Source organism: Silurus aristotelis (genome assembly GCF_946808225.1).
Source record: "Silurus aristotelis genome assembly, chromosome: 1".
NCBI classification, from domain to species: Eukaryota; Metazoa; Chordata; class Actinopteri; order Siluriformes; family Siluridae; genus Silurus; species Silurus aristotelis.
This window is the reverse complement of record NC_139574.1, coordinates 43846864-43863710: the sequence shown is the minus strand read 5'-3', so window position 1 is coordinate 43863710 and position 16847 is coordinate 43846864. Positions and strand designations below refer to the sequence as shown.

The 16847-nt window shown below is 43.8% G+C and overlaps 1 protein-coding gene across 1 annotated transcript; it reads left to right on the top strand.

Moving 5' to 3' along the window:
- Nucleotides 1-4871: 4871 nt before the first annotated feature.
- LOC310726480 (C-C chemokine receptor type 5-like) lies at nt 4872-7069 on the top strand. The gene is made up of 2 exons (XM_083542131.1): nt 4872-4944; nt 5896-7069. Exons 1-2 carry the CDS (start codon nt 4907-4909, stop codon nt 6923-6925), a joined length of 1068 nt encoding a protein of 355 aa, XP_083398257.1. The 5' UTR covers nt 4872-4906; the 3' UTR covers nt 6926-7069.
- The last annotated feature ends 9778 nt before the right edge of the window (nt 7070-16847 follow it).

Here is a 16847-nt window from a genome sequence, read left to right as displayed (position 1 = left end):
TTATGGTGTCTAATGTAATTGTATTTAGTTTTTCAGTTATTTGACTCTTATGCTTTATTGTAGTGCCTTATATATTCTCCTCTTTGGCATCATTGATGACTGGTAAATTGTTGTCCTCCTCCATCAGAAACATCTCCTGCTCAGCCTGATCCTTTTTTTCTGAAACAGTTTTTCTGTGGTTAAAAATGGATTTAGGAGACCCAAATCCGCGATCGATTCGGGCCAGGCAAGACCCGTTCAGGGTGGCAACAGCATCCCATGAGGTTTTTGGGCTTACTCCCAAAAACCTCATGAGTGGTGGCTCAACTGCACAGGTTTTCGCCCTTGTTCACACCCATTTCTGATGTCATGGGTAACATGCAGGTGCCTTTCTGCCCTTCTTTTTCTAAAATCACCCCAGTTTGTGGCTCTGGGTGTCCTGCTACCAAAGGTAATCTTGACAGATATCTCTCATACAGGCTTGGGCTCAGTCCACTAGGGCTCGTCAGCCTCTGGGAGGCCAGTCATCTAGCTTGGAACATAAATAGCTGGGAGATAATGGCACTTCTTCTGACATTAAAGCATTTTATTTCCAGACTTGAATACCTGCCATGTAATTGTCTGGACTGTAGTGTCATACATAAATCACCCAAGTGGGGTGCTTTGTAAGGCAAGGACTGCTGAACTGGGCAAAGTTGGTCCCTGTTGCGTCAGACAATTCACTGTCCTTTCTGGTTCTTTCTGGTGCCTCCATGTCCACTGGCTGCAATGACATAGGCTCGACAACTTTTCCTCTGACAGCCGTGCTCTCAGGAGTTTCCCTGTTGCTGGTGGCTTCATTTTGGGCATCTTAAGTGAAGCTCAGACATGATGCTCCTCCTGGAAGATCCTGATGAGATGAAGTCTGCTGTTTCAAGCAAGGGGCACAGTGGATGCTCTGGCTGTGGTCACTTGAGGGGGCCAATTTGAGATCCTGGACTCCGGCTGATGTAGGGGAGATCATTTGAAATGTTAAAGCTCCTTCTACTACAAAGATATACGTATTGAATTTGTAGCTCTTTGTATAATGGGGTGTGCAGCACCATCCAAATCCAATCCACTGCTCCAATGTCCCAGGGCTGGAGTCCAAGAATGGTTTTTAGTGGGCGTGGCCCCTGCGACGCTCCTGGAAACATGATAGCAAGTAGTGTCTATTAAATTAGTTATTCTTTTGTTTTTGTAGAAGCTGCAGAAGTTAAGTTGACACAAAACAAAGAATATAACCTCTTTACTAGGTGTATGCCATTTTTCCCAATCTCTGCTCAGAGCCTTGCTATGTACCTGCATAGTATTTTTACAGTCTTGACTGTACTCCATATTGTCAGCTAACAACACAGCGGGAAACCAGGGCTACTTAATAAATCCCAATATGGTTCCAAGTCACACGGTGATGAGGATCAGGTGAGTCTTCACAGTAAATGTCATCAATGTCACAGTACACATCAGAATTGAGACTTAGGGTTGCACAACTCGGGTCACTCTTAGTGCCGGTCCCAAGCCTGGATAAATGGGGAGGGTTGTGTTATAAAGGGCATTATTATTATGTGCCAAATCAAATATGCGGATCACGAATCAGAATTTCATAGCAGATCGGTCGAGGCCTGGGTTACCAACGACCGCCACAGGTATCGTTAGCCTACAGGGTACCGGTGGAAATTGGGCTACTGTTGGCCGAAGGAGGAGAAGGAGAGGAGGAAGACGTCTACAGAGACAGCAGGGAAAGGAGAAGTGGAGGAGAGTGGAGGAGAAGTGGAGGAGAGTGGAGGTTCGGGTTGGTACTTTAAATGTTGGTACTATGACTGGTAAAGGGAGAGAGGGAGCTGATATGATGGACAGGAGAACGGTAGATATGTTGTGTGTTCAGGAGAACAAGTGGAAAGGGAGTAAGAGCAGGAACATTGGAGGTGTTTAAACTGTTCTATCATGGTGTGGATGGGAAGAGAAATGGTGTAGGAGGGATTCTGAAGGAAGAGTACAGTAAGAGTGTAGTGGAGGTGAAGAGAGTTTCTGATAGGGTGATGATCATGAAGCTGGAAGTTGAAGGGATGATGATAAATGTCATCATGCTTATGCTCCACAAATGGGTTGTGAGATGGAGGAGAAGGAAAAATTCTGGAGTGAGTTAAATAAAGTGGTAGAAGGTGACCCTGGGAATGAAAGATTGGTGATTGGTGCAGACTTTAATGTGCATGTGGGTGAAGGGAACAGAGGTGATGAGGAGGTGATGGTAGGGATGGTCTTAAGGAGAGGAATGTGGAAGGGCAGATGGTGGTAGATTTTGCTAAAAGGATGGAAATGGCAGTGGTGAACACGTATTTTAAGAAGAAGGAGGATCACAGGGTGAGGTATAAGAGTGGAGGAAGGTGCACACAGGTGGACTATGTTCTATGTAGGAGATGCAACCTGAAGGAGATTGGAGACTGTAAGGTGTTGGTGGGGGACAGTGTAGCTAGACAGCATCGGATGGTGGTCTGTAGGATGGTTTTGGAGATGAAGAAGAAGAGGAGGAGAGTGAAGACTGAAAGAAGAATAAGATGGTGGAAACTGAAGGAGGAAGAGTGTAGTGTGAGGTTCAGGGAAGAGGTCAGACAGGAGCTCGGTGGTGGTGAAGAGGTGCCGGATGATCGGGGAACTACTGCAGAAGCAATGAGGGAGACAGTTAGAAAGGTACTTGGTGTGACATCTGGAAATAGAAAGGAAGACAAAGAGATGTGGTGGAATGAGGAGGTGCAGGAGAGCATAAGGAGAAAGAGGTTGGAGAAACAGAATTGGAATCAACAGAAGGGTGAGAAAAGTAGGCAGGAGAACAAGGAGATGCAGCAGCAGGTGAAGAGGGATACGCCAAGGAAAAGGCACGTAGAAGCAGTTGGACAATAAGGAAGGAGAAAAGGATTTGTAGCGATTGGCCAGGCAGAGGAACCGAGCTGGGAAGGATGTACTGCAAGTTAGAGCAATAAAGGATGGAGATGGAAATGTGTTGACTAGTGAGGAGAGTGTGTTGAGAAGATGGAGGGAGAATTTTGAGCAGCTGATGAACAAGGAAAATGAGAGAGAGAAAGAAGGTTGGATGATGTGGGGATGGTGAAGCAGGATGTGGATAGGATTAATAAGGAGGAAGTGAGAGCAGCGATTAAGAGGATGTAGAGTGGAAAGTCGGTAGGACCAGATGACATGCCGGTAGAAGAATGGAGATGTTTAGGAGAGATGCAGTGGAGTTTTTAACCAGATTGTTTAACAGGATTCTGGAAGGGGAGAAGATGCCTGAGGAATGGAGAAGGAGTGTGCTGGTACTGATCTTTAAGAATAAGGGAGAGGTGCAGACCTGCAGTAACTACAGGGGAATAAAGTTGAGCAGTCACACCATGAAGTTCTGGGAAAGAGTAGTGGAAGCCCGGCTGAGAGAAGAGGTGACCATCTGTGAGCAGCAGTACGGTTTCATGCTATCCTCTTGGAGAGAAGAGGAATGAAAGTCAGTAGGAGTAAGACAGAGTACATGTGTGTGTATGAGAGGGAGGGCAGTGGAGGGGTGTGGTTGCAGGGAGAAGAGGTGGAGAAGGTGGAGGAGTTCAGGTACCTGGGGTCAACAGCGCAAAGTAATGGAGAGTGTGTTAGAGAAGTGAAGAAAAGAGTGCAGGCAGGGTGCAGGAGGAGTAGGAGAAAGCTGAGGATGAAGCCACCAGGTAGGAGGAAAAGAGGAAGGCCAAGGAGGAGATTTATGGATGTGGTGAGGGAAGACATGCAGGTAGTTTGTTTGAAAGTGGCAGATGTAGAGCACAGGGGGGTGTGGAGACAGATGATCTGCTCTTGTGTCCCCTTATCCACAAATCCATATTATATCAATTTTTACATCAAAAACTATTTTCTTCATGTGTAAGATCACGGTACAGCACGGTACAAAAACTCAACCTTTCTAAAAGATCCTTCTTGTATTTTACTGAACCTGCACTAATATATCTATAGACCTGAGATGTTTCCTGATCTCACTGGTGTTCTCTATGCAGTGTTAGATAGTTTCTTAGCTTTTCTGTGTTATCTAAGGCCAAAGTTTGATTTCCTGCAGAAGAGTGTGTTTGACTGAAATATTTGCCATGGTTTAAAAAAAAACATGAAAAAAACCCAGTGAATCGTTTCATGAATCGTCCAATGAACATCTTGACCCAGTACATGAATCCATGGTGTTATAAAAGCGTTTTGAAAGAACATAACCCCATGTATCTCAGCAAGTTCCCTTTAGATTTCAGGAAAACACAGTGCATGGAGGCGTAAACACAAGCTAAACAATCACACACAAAAGGCATTCGCACTTTTCTGGTCAAACTAATCAAATGTCAAGTGTCAAACATCTTGCGTGTCTCCATAGAACCCACTTACTCATCACTTGCGGGTGGGGGGTTGGGTAAAACAAAAAAAAACAAAAAACAGAAGTGTGAAAAAAACAAAGGCCCAACACAACAGCATCTCATTTCAGTTTGAGCTTTGAGCCCCAAAGGACTGCATTCAAATTTTGTGAGTAGAAAATGTCCCAGCTGCTTGTGTAATTCTGTCCTTATGAGTTGTATCCTGTAGAATCTGCGAGGTCAATGCTACGCGTCGGGGTCAATTGAATTCTTGAACTGCTTTGTGCGTTAATCTTGATTTTCAAGGTCTGCTTTGCCTCCAGAGCGAAGACTTTCACACTTATTTTCATACTCAGCACTTTACTGACTCATCTTTTGAGCTGGTACTTTCAAAAACACTACACACTCTTTGTGGTGTGCAGCTTGTGCGCAATCTCTTGGATGCTTCACCTAAACTTTCAGATTCATTTATTACGTCTTTTTTTCAATCTTTTACCTCAGAAGTAAGTTCTACCTTAATCAGAAGTAATCAGAATATCGGCTGCTCGTGAATGGTGAAGATGATGATGATGATGAACACAACAACCAGGTGAGGATGCATTACAATGCAGATATTATATATATATATTTGAGCAATCCTGTGTTTTTAATGTCTCGGTTGTGTTTGTAGCTTCACGTCCTTCTGACTCATAATATATAGTGTATTAATTTGTCTTTTCATGGATTAGAGCAGGAAATTAAAACAAAGGAAGAACCCTTACGTACGATTAGAGGTCGAATGACTGATGCTGTTTAACCTGCAGTATATTATAAAATCTTCCTAAATGCTAGAACTGGAATGGAAATAACCCCAGAGAGAAATAATGTACTACACATCGTCTACCTTTTCAATTGGAAATCCAGTTTAAAGTACACCTTTCTTAACCTGTTCAACACAAAAAACTAAATCCAGGAATGTTGTAAAAAAAGCAGGCAGTGGAAAAGTGCTGATCAAACATGAGGCAGGTACGAAGGGAAGACTCAGCGAGGGTCCTCGGTACTGCATTTACGGTTTCCAGAGTGAAATCAGAAACGTGACCATGAGACAATTACATTCAAATCCAGTAACTAAAAAATTGTGAGTCATAATTTTATGAAACGGTTTGAGGTTCTGAGAATTGACGCATCTTTAGAAACCTGGCAAATTTTGTCTTTACTTCAACGTGGGAAAATGTAACGCTACTGTACGGCTTCCATACGCATCGTTCAGCACTTGATCTCGCTCCTGCTATTATTACTAAAGCCTGTGTTTTTTCCCTATTCACTGCAGTAATGATGGCGTTGTGTCTCGTCTTTAAAATATGCAGAGCTTTTTTAAAATTCATTAATTAAAATTTCCTTTGGTATTAATAAATTCTATCGTATCTTATTGTATCTCATCTCATCCCATCCCATCCCACCTTTTTCTATTCTATAATGAAATTCTATTTCAGGCCTGAATTCCAATATGTTCAATTCTCCTGTCTTTCTCATGTAGTAATTCTGTCTTTTCTGTTTTCAGTTCTAAATTTATTTCTACAACTGAATATGATTACGGTGATGTTTCTGAACCGTGTGAATATGGCCACCATTCAAGCCGCATTCTCCCGGTGCTCTACTCCGTGTTCTTCGTGGTGGGTTTGCTGGGAAACCTGCTGGTGCTGTGGGTGATCCTGAAAGGTGCTCAGTTGAAAAGCATGACTGACGTGTCTCTCCTGAACCTGACCATCGCTGACCTTCTGCTAATCTCCACTCTCCCCTTTTTGGCTCATTATGCCAGAAGTACCTGGGTTTTTGGTAGCTTCATGTGCACCCTGGTCCTCAGCGTGTACCACATCGGGTTTTACGCCGGCATTTTCTTTATCGTGCTGATGAGCTTTGACAGATACTTGGCCATCGTCCATTCTGTGTTCGCCTTGAGAATCCGTACAAAGACTTATGGGATTTTAGCGAGCATCTTCATCTGGATTTTTGCTGTTGCGTCTTCATTTCCTGAACTTCTGCATCTTGGAGTTGAAAACAACGCGACTCAAAATGTTTGCAGCGCGTATCCAAAAGATAATCAATACAGTGATGTCAGAAGTAAGGCTATCTTCAAAATGAATGTTTTGGGGCTGCTAATTCCACTGATCATTGTGGGATTTTGTTACTCGATGGTGCTCCGGAAGCTTAAGACGCTTCGTAATTCCAAAAAACTGGCCATTCGTCTAGTTGCCATGGTCATGGTGGTGTTCTTCTGCTGCTGGATACCGTACAACATCGCAGCGTTCCTCAGTGCACTGGAAATAAAGCTCATCCTGCCTCCAGGGTGTGAACTCAGCAAAACCATCCGGCTGCTGCTGCAGGTCACTGAAGCCGTGGCGTATTCACACAGCTGCCTCAACCCGTTCCTCTATGTGTTTGTGGGTCAGAAATTCAGGAGGCAACTCGCCAGGCTTCTGCGCCAGACCCCATGCTTCCAAGTGCAGTGTATGAAAGAATACATGACCCAGGCTGCAGCTTCAGTGTATTCACAGTCCACAAGCGTGGAGGAACGTTCCACTGCCTTCTGAAGGGTGGAGGATCACAATACCAGCTTATGACCCATTAAAAAAAGAATCTCATGTTGCCTTCAAACTGACCAAAAGATTGTGTACGGATTATGTACGGATTAAAGATTTTGATTTGGTATATGATTTATGTCAACATGTTTCCTAAAAAATGAAAAGGCATGCAAAAAGAGTTGTTTATATACAATAAACTTTCTTTTCGGCTTCTCCCGTTAGGGGTCGCCACAGCGGATCCTCCGCACGTTTGATTTGGCACATGTTTTACGCTGGATGCCCTTCCTAACGCAACCCTCCCCAATTTATCCGGGCTTGGGACCGGCACTAAGAGTGGCTGGGGATGGTTCCCTGACCGGGAATCGAACCCGGGTCGCAGCGGTGGGAGCGCTGCATCTTAACCACTAGACCACCAAATCAATTCAATTCAATTCAATTCCTGTTTATTTGTATTGAGCTTTTAACATGTCTCAAATGAACATTGTCTCAAAGCAGCTTGAAATAAATATGTTCTTTATAAGTGTAAGTTTGTCCCAATTGCACCCAAAAGGTTCTTACAGAACATCCTATTCAAAATACCACCAAGGACCCCCTCCTGGGAAGGTTTTCAACCAGATTTTGGGGCACAGCTGAGGGAGGCTTGTACAACATTGAGACCTGACAAGGATGTTGGACATGAAGGCTTTCACACTTAGCATTCCAGGTCATCCCTCAGGTCTACAGCGAGCTTCTGGCCAGGGCTTTAAAAACCATATCTGTATAAAACTCACTTATGCACACGGGCATTGTGAAACCCGAGCCCTTTAGTTTTAATAAGAAGAATTTCTAATCTTACAGCATACAAAAATAATCTAGACAATTAAATACCCATGAGGAAGGGTGTAAATGTTCACCTATGTTCAGCCATACATTATATATAAATCTGCCCCATTCTGCAGTATTACAACATAGAACTGAAATCAACACAACAACAGTGAAACATGGTGGTGGGTGCATCATTTTACATAGTTTGCATCATTGTACATAATAGAAAAGTGGCCATCATCGCTTCAATATTAAGGCTTTTAAATAATTCTGTGCTGCTGTGTTTTTGAGTCACGTGTCGTATTCTACATATCATCATCCTCTAGAGACAGGATGCAGCCTGGATTAGAATGGATTTATTCATGCATTATAAAATGTCTCCTGTTTTCTTTCCTTACTTGGTGATCGTATGTAACAGAGCATCTTTATCGCATTTGCAAGGGTCGTTGGTGGGTTTCTGCTGTAGCGTTATAAATATGTGGTGTGGATGATCTCATGTGCTTTTTTGTTTTTTTTTCTTGATTCAAAACTGAGCCTTTGTTTGCTATCAATCAAAAAATTTGACAATTCAAACGTGCTGCATTTGTAGCATTTTCTAGCTTGATGAATGTTTTGATGAAATAAATAACCGTATTTTACAATGAACATTTTTCACTTCTGCTTACTGAATTTAACCAGCATCAAAAAAAGGTGACAGATTTCGACAGGAAAAAACAAACAGAGAGATAGAAAGATAAAGACATTGTGCGTGATTGTGTGTGTGTGTGTGTGTGTGTGTGTGTGTGTGGTAGAAATCTCATGAGGAAGCCACATTCTAAACAGGAGACAGCTGATATAAATATGCAGTTCATCACACCTTCTCTACATCCTGTGTGTTGTGGAGGAAGCGACAATGAAGACCAATAGCATGACATCCTTTTTTTTTTTTTTCTTCTAAGCAAATCATTAATGCATCACGTCGCTCAGTCCGTCACACGCTTGATTCAAATACAAACCATTAGCAGTGTTATTTAGTACAAATCCCCCATATGGATAAAAAGTATTTGGACACCCGATTTTTCCAGCCACATTTAGTTCTTCTCCAAACTGACACCAGAAGGTACAAGACGTCTTTGAGTGCACTGGCATACAATTTTCTCTTTTCTTTCTCATGAACCCAAACCTGTTCCAGCATGTGCACAAAGCTTCTTATCACTCAAGAGATCATTTATGTGGGTTGGAGTGCAAGATCTTGCTCTGGCCTCAACTCTTGCAAAGCTTTGTGATGAATGTGAACACTGACTGCCTCCTGCCCCAGGCATCCTCACCTCATCTCCATCAGCATCTGACGATAATATCACCCTTGTGGATGAAAGAATCTCCACAAAATCTAGTGGAACATCATCTCGGAAGAGTGGAGCTCATTAGAACACTAAGTGAGGACATAAGTCCTTAAACGTAAGTCCTGGTGATATTTTCAGGGGAAACACGGTATGCAGTGACCAAGTTAAATCTAATCTACTCTAATATTGCAGAAAAAGTAGAATACAATAAGAAACAGCTCAGATACGATCCTCCATGCTGCCCGATTCGAGGCGTGGCTGTTACGCGCCAACGCCGGAGTGTCAAACTCCGACTCGTCGATTCTTGTAAACTGGTTTAAATGTGAATTGAAGTGAGAAGAAGAACATGATACTTTCCTCAGCAGTTTCAGCAAGTGAGAAGCAGATAAACATATTCAGTTGTAGGTTTCGTTTCGAGAACTCGAGGGGCTTTTAGCTGTTTTCTTTACTTTTTCTGCATCAAACAGTTTCTCTGATTTATCAATAGATTTTTTTGTTATTATATACTGTGATTTTTTTCTAGTCACCAGGGATGCCCCTTTAAACCTAGTGTGTGTGTGTGTGTGTGTGTGTGTGTGTGTGTGTGTGTGTGTGTGTTAGAAACAATAAAAGGAAACACAGAGGAAACACAGAAGTGAATAAAGGGAAACGTTAACCTGAAGAGTCGGATTTAAAATTAGACTTATGCACTACAAGAAACCCAAAGATTCAGTGTAAAGATCTTTAAACACACCAGTACACGTGAACTGCTTTCAACCACATAGAACATACAGTATCTTTATATTTACAGCCAGTGGTTTAGATGCTGTAAAAATACCCTGGAGGCATCAGAGACCACATGCACACAGGTTATATACAGCACATATCATAGTGTGTGGCAGATTTAAAGCTGTGTAAGAATTTCTTCTGATGGCTTCAGTGAAACTTTCTTTAGGGCCGTTACCATGAAGAATCAGGTTTGTTTTGGAAATGTTTTTCATTCTCGTATATGTTTTTTAAGAATGATCTTTTTCCGATTTCATAATATTATTGTAACATGTCTGTCAGCGGAATATTGCAAAAAAAAAATAAAAAAGTGTACAGTATGACTAATCAGTGTGTCTGGTGTGTCTCCCATAGTGAACGTGTTCTTCAGCTCGAGGACTAACCCACTCCTTCAACATCACTCCTTTTCTCAGAATCTCACCCCGACGTCACAACCAGAAAAAGAACACAGTAAATGACGGCTGTGAGCTCACATCATTGTGAAATGAACAGAAGAAATTCTCTGAAGCTCGTGTAATATTTCATATTCTCAAAACCAAGCAGAAGCTGCTGAGCAGATCTGATAACACAGGAAAGTTATGACATCCTTCTGTAAGTATGTGAACAACGTGAGTAAAAAAGCTTTGATATTTATTCAACAGACAAAATTCATTATACAGCTGCTCTTTAAAAAAAGATCAAAGATTGATCAAATTGAATCTTTCACCCCATCACCCCCCTGCACCCCTCACTAACCCCCCATTTACTCCCCACTCATCTCCTCATACACCCCATCACCCCCCTTCACCCCTCACTCACCTCTAACTAACCCCCCATTTACTCCCCACTCATCTCATTATACACCCCATCACCCCCCTTCACCCCTCACTCACCCCCCTTCACCCCTCACTCACCTCTAACTAACCCCCCATTTACTCCCCACTCATCTCATTATACACCCCATCACCCCCCTTCACCCCTCACTCACCCCCCTTCACCCCTCACTCACCTCTAACTAACCCCCCATTTACTCCCCACTCATCTCATTATACACCCCATCACCCCCTTCACCCCTCACTCACCCCCCTTCACCCCTCACTCACCTCTAACTAACCCCCCATTTACTCCCCACTCATCTCATTATACACCCCATCACCCCCCTTCACCCCTCACTCACCTCTAACTAACCCCCCATTTACTCCCCACTCATCTCATTATACACCCCATCACCCCCCATTCACTCCTCACTCACCCCCTTCACCCCTCACTCACCTCTAACTAACCCCCCATTTACTCCCCAGTCATCTCATTATACACCCCATCACCCCCCTTCACCCCTCACTCACCCCCCTTCACCCCTCACTCACCTCTAACTAACCCCCCATTTACTCCCCACTCATCTCATTATACACCCCATCACCCCCCTTCACCCCTCACTCACCCCCCTTCACCCCTCACTCACCTCTAACTAACCCCCCATTTACTCCCCACTCATCTCATTATACACCCCATCACCCCCTTCACCCCTCACTCACCCCTAACTAACCCCCCCATTTACTCCCCACTCATCTCATTATACACCCCATCACCCCCCATTCACTCCTCACTCACCCCCCTTCACCCCTCACTCACCTCTAACTAACCCCCCATTTACTCCCCACTCATCTCATTATACACCCCATCACCCCCCTTCACCCTCACTCACCTCTAACTAACCCCCCATTTACTCCCCACTCATCTCATTATACACCCCATCACCCCCCTTCACCCCTCACTCACCCCCCTTCACCCCTCACTCACCCCTAACTAACCCCCCATCTACCCCCCACTCATCTCCTCATACACCCCATCACCCCCCTTCACCCCTCACTCACCCCCCTTCACCCTTCACTCACCCCTAACTAACCCCCCATTTACTCCCCACTCATCTCATTATACACCCCATCACCCCCCTTCACCCCTCACTCACCTCTAACTAACCCCCCATTTACTCCCCACTCATCTCATTATACACCCCATCACCCCCCTTCACCCCTCACTCACCCCCCTTCACCCCTTACTCACCTCTAACTAACCCCCCATTTACTCCCCACTCATCTCATTATACACCCCATCACCCCCCCTTCACCCCTCACTCACCCCCCTTCACCTCTAACTAACCCCCCATTTACTCCCCACTCATCTCATTATACACCCCATCACCCCCCTTCACCCCTCACTCACCCCCCTTCACCCCTCACTCACCCCTAACTAACCCCCCATCTACCCCCCCACTCATCTCCTCATACACCCCATCACCCCCCTTCACCCCTCACTCACCCCCCTTCACCCCTCACTCACCCCTAACTAACCCCCCATTTACTCCCCACTCATCTCATTATACACCCCATCACCCCCCTTCACCCCTCACTCACCCCCCTTCACCCCTCACTCACCTCTAACTAACCCCCCATTTACTCCCCACTCATCTCATTATACACCCCATCACCCCCCTTCACCCCTCACTCACCTCTAACTAACCCCCCATTTACTCCCCACTCATATCATTATACACCCCATCACCCCCCTTCACCCCTCACTCACCCCCCTTCACCCCTCACTCACCTCTAACTAACCCCCCATTTACTCCCCACTCATCTCATTATACACCCCATCACCCCCCTTCACCCCTCACTCACCTCTAACTAACCCCCCATTTACTCCCCACTCATCTCATTATACACCCCATCAACCCCATTCACCCCTCACTCACCCCCCTTCACCCCCCACTCACCCCTAACCAACCCCCCATCTACCCCCCCACTCATCTCCTCATACACCCCATCACCCCCTTCACCCCATCACCCCCCCTTCACCCCTCACTCACCCCTAACTAACCCTCTATTTTACCCCCCCCCCCCCCGTTCATTACTCACTCACTCCTCATTAAATGCATCTCCATTTACACGTTATTAACCCACTCCATTAACTTACCCCTTGCAAACATCATGGTCCAGCCATCACCATAGAAACCACAAAACTGACAATACACATGGGGTTTATACATGAACCCCAGTAGGACTAAGGAGTTGATAGTGGACCGCACACGGTCACTTTATACCGCACCATACCGCACACAGTAACTTTATACCACGCCTTACCGCACATGATCGCTTTGTTACCACACCATACCGCCCACGGACACGTTATACCACACCACACCGCACACGGTCACTTTATACCACACCGCACACGGTCACTTTATACCGCGCCACACCGCACACGGTCACTTTATACCACACCATACCGCACACGGACACTTTATACCACACCACACCGCACACGGTCACTTTATACCACACCGCACACGGTCACTTTATACCACACCATACCGCACACGGACACGTTATACCACACCACACCGCACACGGTCACTTTATACCACACCGCACACGGTCACTTTATACCGCGCCACACCGCACACGGTCACTTTATACCACACCATACCGCACACGGACACTTTATACCGCACCACACCGCACACGGTCACTTTATACCACACCGCACACGGTCACTTTATACCACACCATACCGCACACGGACACTTTATACCGCACCACACCGCACACGGTCACTTTATACCACACCGCACACGGTCACTTTATACCACACCATACCGCACACGGACACGTTATACCACACCACACCGCACACGGTCACTTTATACCACACCGCACACGGTCACTTTATACCGCGCCACACCGCACACGGTCACTTTATACCACACCATACCGCACACGGACACTTTATACCACACCGCACCGCACACGGTCATTTTATACCACACCGCACACGGTCACTTTATACCACACCATTATAAGGACAATCACATCAATCACCTTAAATGTGACTGTTTTACTGTCATACGCATCCATGTGACACACCGCCCTGACTGTAATGTGGTAGAACCTTCAGTGTTGTTGAAAAGTCAAGATAAGTGTTTGGAGGAAGTGCACTTCCTTCCTTAAAAAAGAGGAACAAGTCCATGCCTGTGCACCAGGGGTGAGTAGGGGGCAAATTACTAACAATATTAAGTCTGATAAACAAATCAGTGGTGAGGAATTAAAGACAAACGATCAAATAACGTAAACTTGTTCATTTCTCAGCTCGTTCTCAAGTCCTTGACCATTAGAGAGTCTCACGAGTGCATCGTTTCATTCCTGATGAAAATTTGCTATACATTTTTAGATCTTTGCTTCATGTGAGTGTGTTTCTGAATAAATGGAGCAGCTTCACATTCACACTCAACACTGAAGTGCAATGAAATACGACATGTTCACAAACTTCCCATTACGTTTCATGTTTTAACTTCTTTCACTGTTGTGAAGCACAAACCCCCAGACGTGTAGAGGACGTGTAGAGGACGTGTAGAGGACGTGTAGAGGACGTGTAGAGGACGTGTAGAGAACATGAGTAACTCACAGGGCAGGAGCTCAGGATTCCACAGGGAACATGAAGATACACGGAGAATCACCAGCATTTCCACTGTAACACACAAAAAATTTGAAGGAAAAACAAACAATAATGATCAAGTTACCAGAAGAAGGGAACAATTAAACAAATGAAATAAAAGGAATAAATATTCACACATCCATGAATAATGTACATCTACATTATAAACATGCTAAACTACAAACATACTGATTAATAAATACTCATATTATTGAACATGTGAAGCAGTGAACAAAAAACGTATCAGAACTAAAATTGATAATGAATCAGATAAATGAATAAAATTACACATATTACACATCCATGCATAATTTACACATCGATATACATATAAATCAGCATGAAATAATATCTGACTAAAAAAAGAACTTTGAGCACACCGAAGGCCTCTTTTCTGAGTGAGATGGAAAGTGTGTCTTCTGGGAGGAAGTTCAAAAGTTTGCCTGCATGTACAGTAAGTACAGTAAATAAAAACTCACCATTATTGATTTATTTTTTTTTTTTAATCTTGGAAGGAAAGTGAACTGAAGAACTTGTGCTGCTGCTGCTGCTGCTTTCTGTCCAAACACTTTGTAAATGAAAGCATGAATCGGCTTCTCATTAGTGTGAGGCGTGAGAAAAAGCTCGAGTGGAAATGCTTCTGTGAAACCTGTATATCAACACCTGTATATAAACACCACCATCATCATCACCTTCAGTTCACCTTCACTCTGAAACTAATCAGTATCAAAGCAGAACACTGACCTCTAGTGTTAAAAAGTGGAAACTGCCACCCAGTACATAGCATGATATCATATCATGTTCCATCATGATATTTGTTCACCAAGACATCTTAATTATGATCTGCTTTAAGATCTAATGCTATAGAGCTTTAAACTCAATTGAACACTTTTGAGAGGAATTTTCCATGTTGACTGCACCCTAGGAACCTCCTCACCTCACCTACATCAGATTTTACTAACACACTTCTTGTGGCTGAATAAATCTCCTCAGATGAGTGGAACTTATTATAACAAGAAGTATCATGTAGAACAGCAACAGCACAAAGCTCAGGTAGAAAAGTCCATATTTTTTTGTCCATGGTTCGAATTTTCATTTGTGATTAACAGATGATCAAAATAACGAGTAATTCTAAGCACGACGATTTCATAGAAAACCGGTTTGAGTTGTATTGTACCTGAAACTCAAAAGTTGCCATGTGTTGAAGTTTCAGTACTCGAGCAGCACAGAGCTGAGAAAAGCAGTTTCGTAGAACGATGTGAGTAAACTGCAGTGTTATAGTTGAAGTAATGCTGCGATCCAACACACCAAATTTTCCCCACATTACAGGAAGTGATCTCGGTGTTATTCTCTCAAGGAAAAGCTTCACTGACTTTCGCATGGGGCTGTTGAGTGTTGATCATTTTGAAACTAAATTTGCATTCTTCTTCAAATCTGCTAAAAACTCTCCAGTTGATACAGAAAGTTTCTTGAAAACACGTAGGTGTTGTATTGAGTTTATATATGAATCATCTTTTACACATATATATATATATATATATATATATATACAAATATGACCTGGATTCACATCCAACACCTTCACAAGCAAAACCTTCTACTTACATTCACTAAGCGGCGATCAGAACACGTGTAAAACAGAGCGTGTGCTCGATCCTGATTGGTGACTCGCTGATGTTCCACCACCGCCATGTTTCATAAATATAAAGAAACGACTGATTTCACTAAATGTAGTGAAGTTACAGTAAAAACCTCCACAAATGGAAACACTCCAGTGAAGTACAGATACGTGGAAAAACTACTTTAGTACAATAACGCACTTCATTGACTTTGTTACTGTCCATCACTGCACTGGAGTTCTCAGTGTTCAACCTAGAGGCGGAAATGGAGACTGCATCTGAAACTGGACAACATTAGAGAAGAAATTCTGCTTGAATTTCTGAACATTGACTGGTATTTTCTGTCCCTTGCTAAAGTTCAACAGAATTTTCTCATCTCCCAACCACGAATACCATTAACTCCTACGTGCTAGTGTGTGGTGAGAGGCCTGAAGATAGAAGTTCTGTGTGCGCCTCCTGGTGGTGTGGGAAAGGAATGAAAATGTATCACACACACACACACACGCAAAACAAGAAAATCTAAAATCCCCTAAACACATATCATTCAAGCTCAAAGTCATTTCCAACAAAACGCCTCCTGATTAAAGACATTTTCGACTCATTATGCAGCTCGTTCTTAGAAAGTTCAGGTGACAAAGCGGGAAGTCTAGTCGAAGTCTCGTCTGCGTTAAATTTTGTTGTTTTCAGAAACGCACCGCTGTGTGTGTGTGTGTGTGTGTGTGTGTGTGTGTGTGTGTGTGTGTAGTATCACAGATAAGGGATGAGTCGATGTCATGCTGGAGATATAATCGGTGTGTTCAACCTCATTAAATCACAGACACGTGTCTGATGAATCTCTGAATTTCCTGTGAATTAAAACACTTTAGATTTTGGATTCTGTTTCTGTGAACAACCGAAACACATCAGACTTTTGTTGTTGACTGAACCGGAATGATTTAATTATTTATGGAT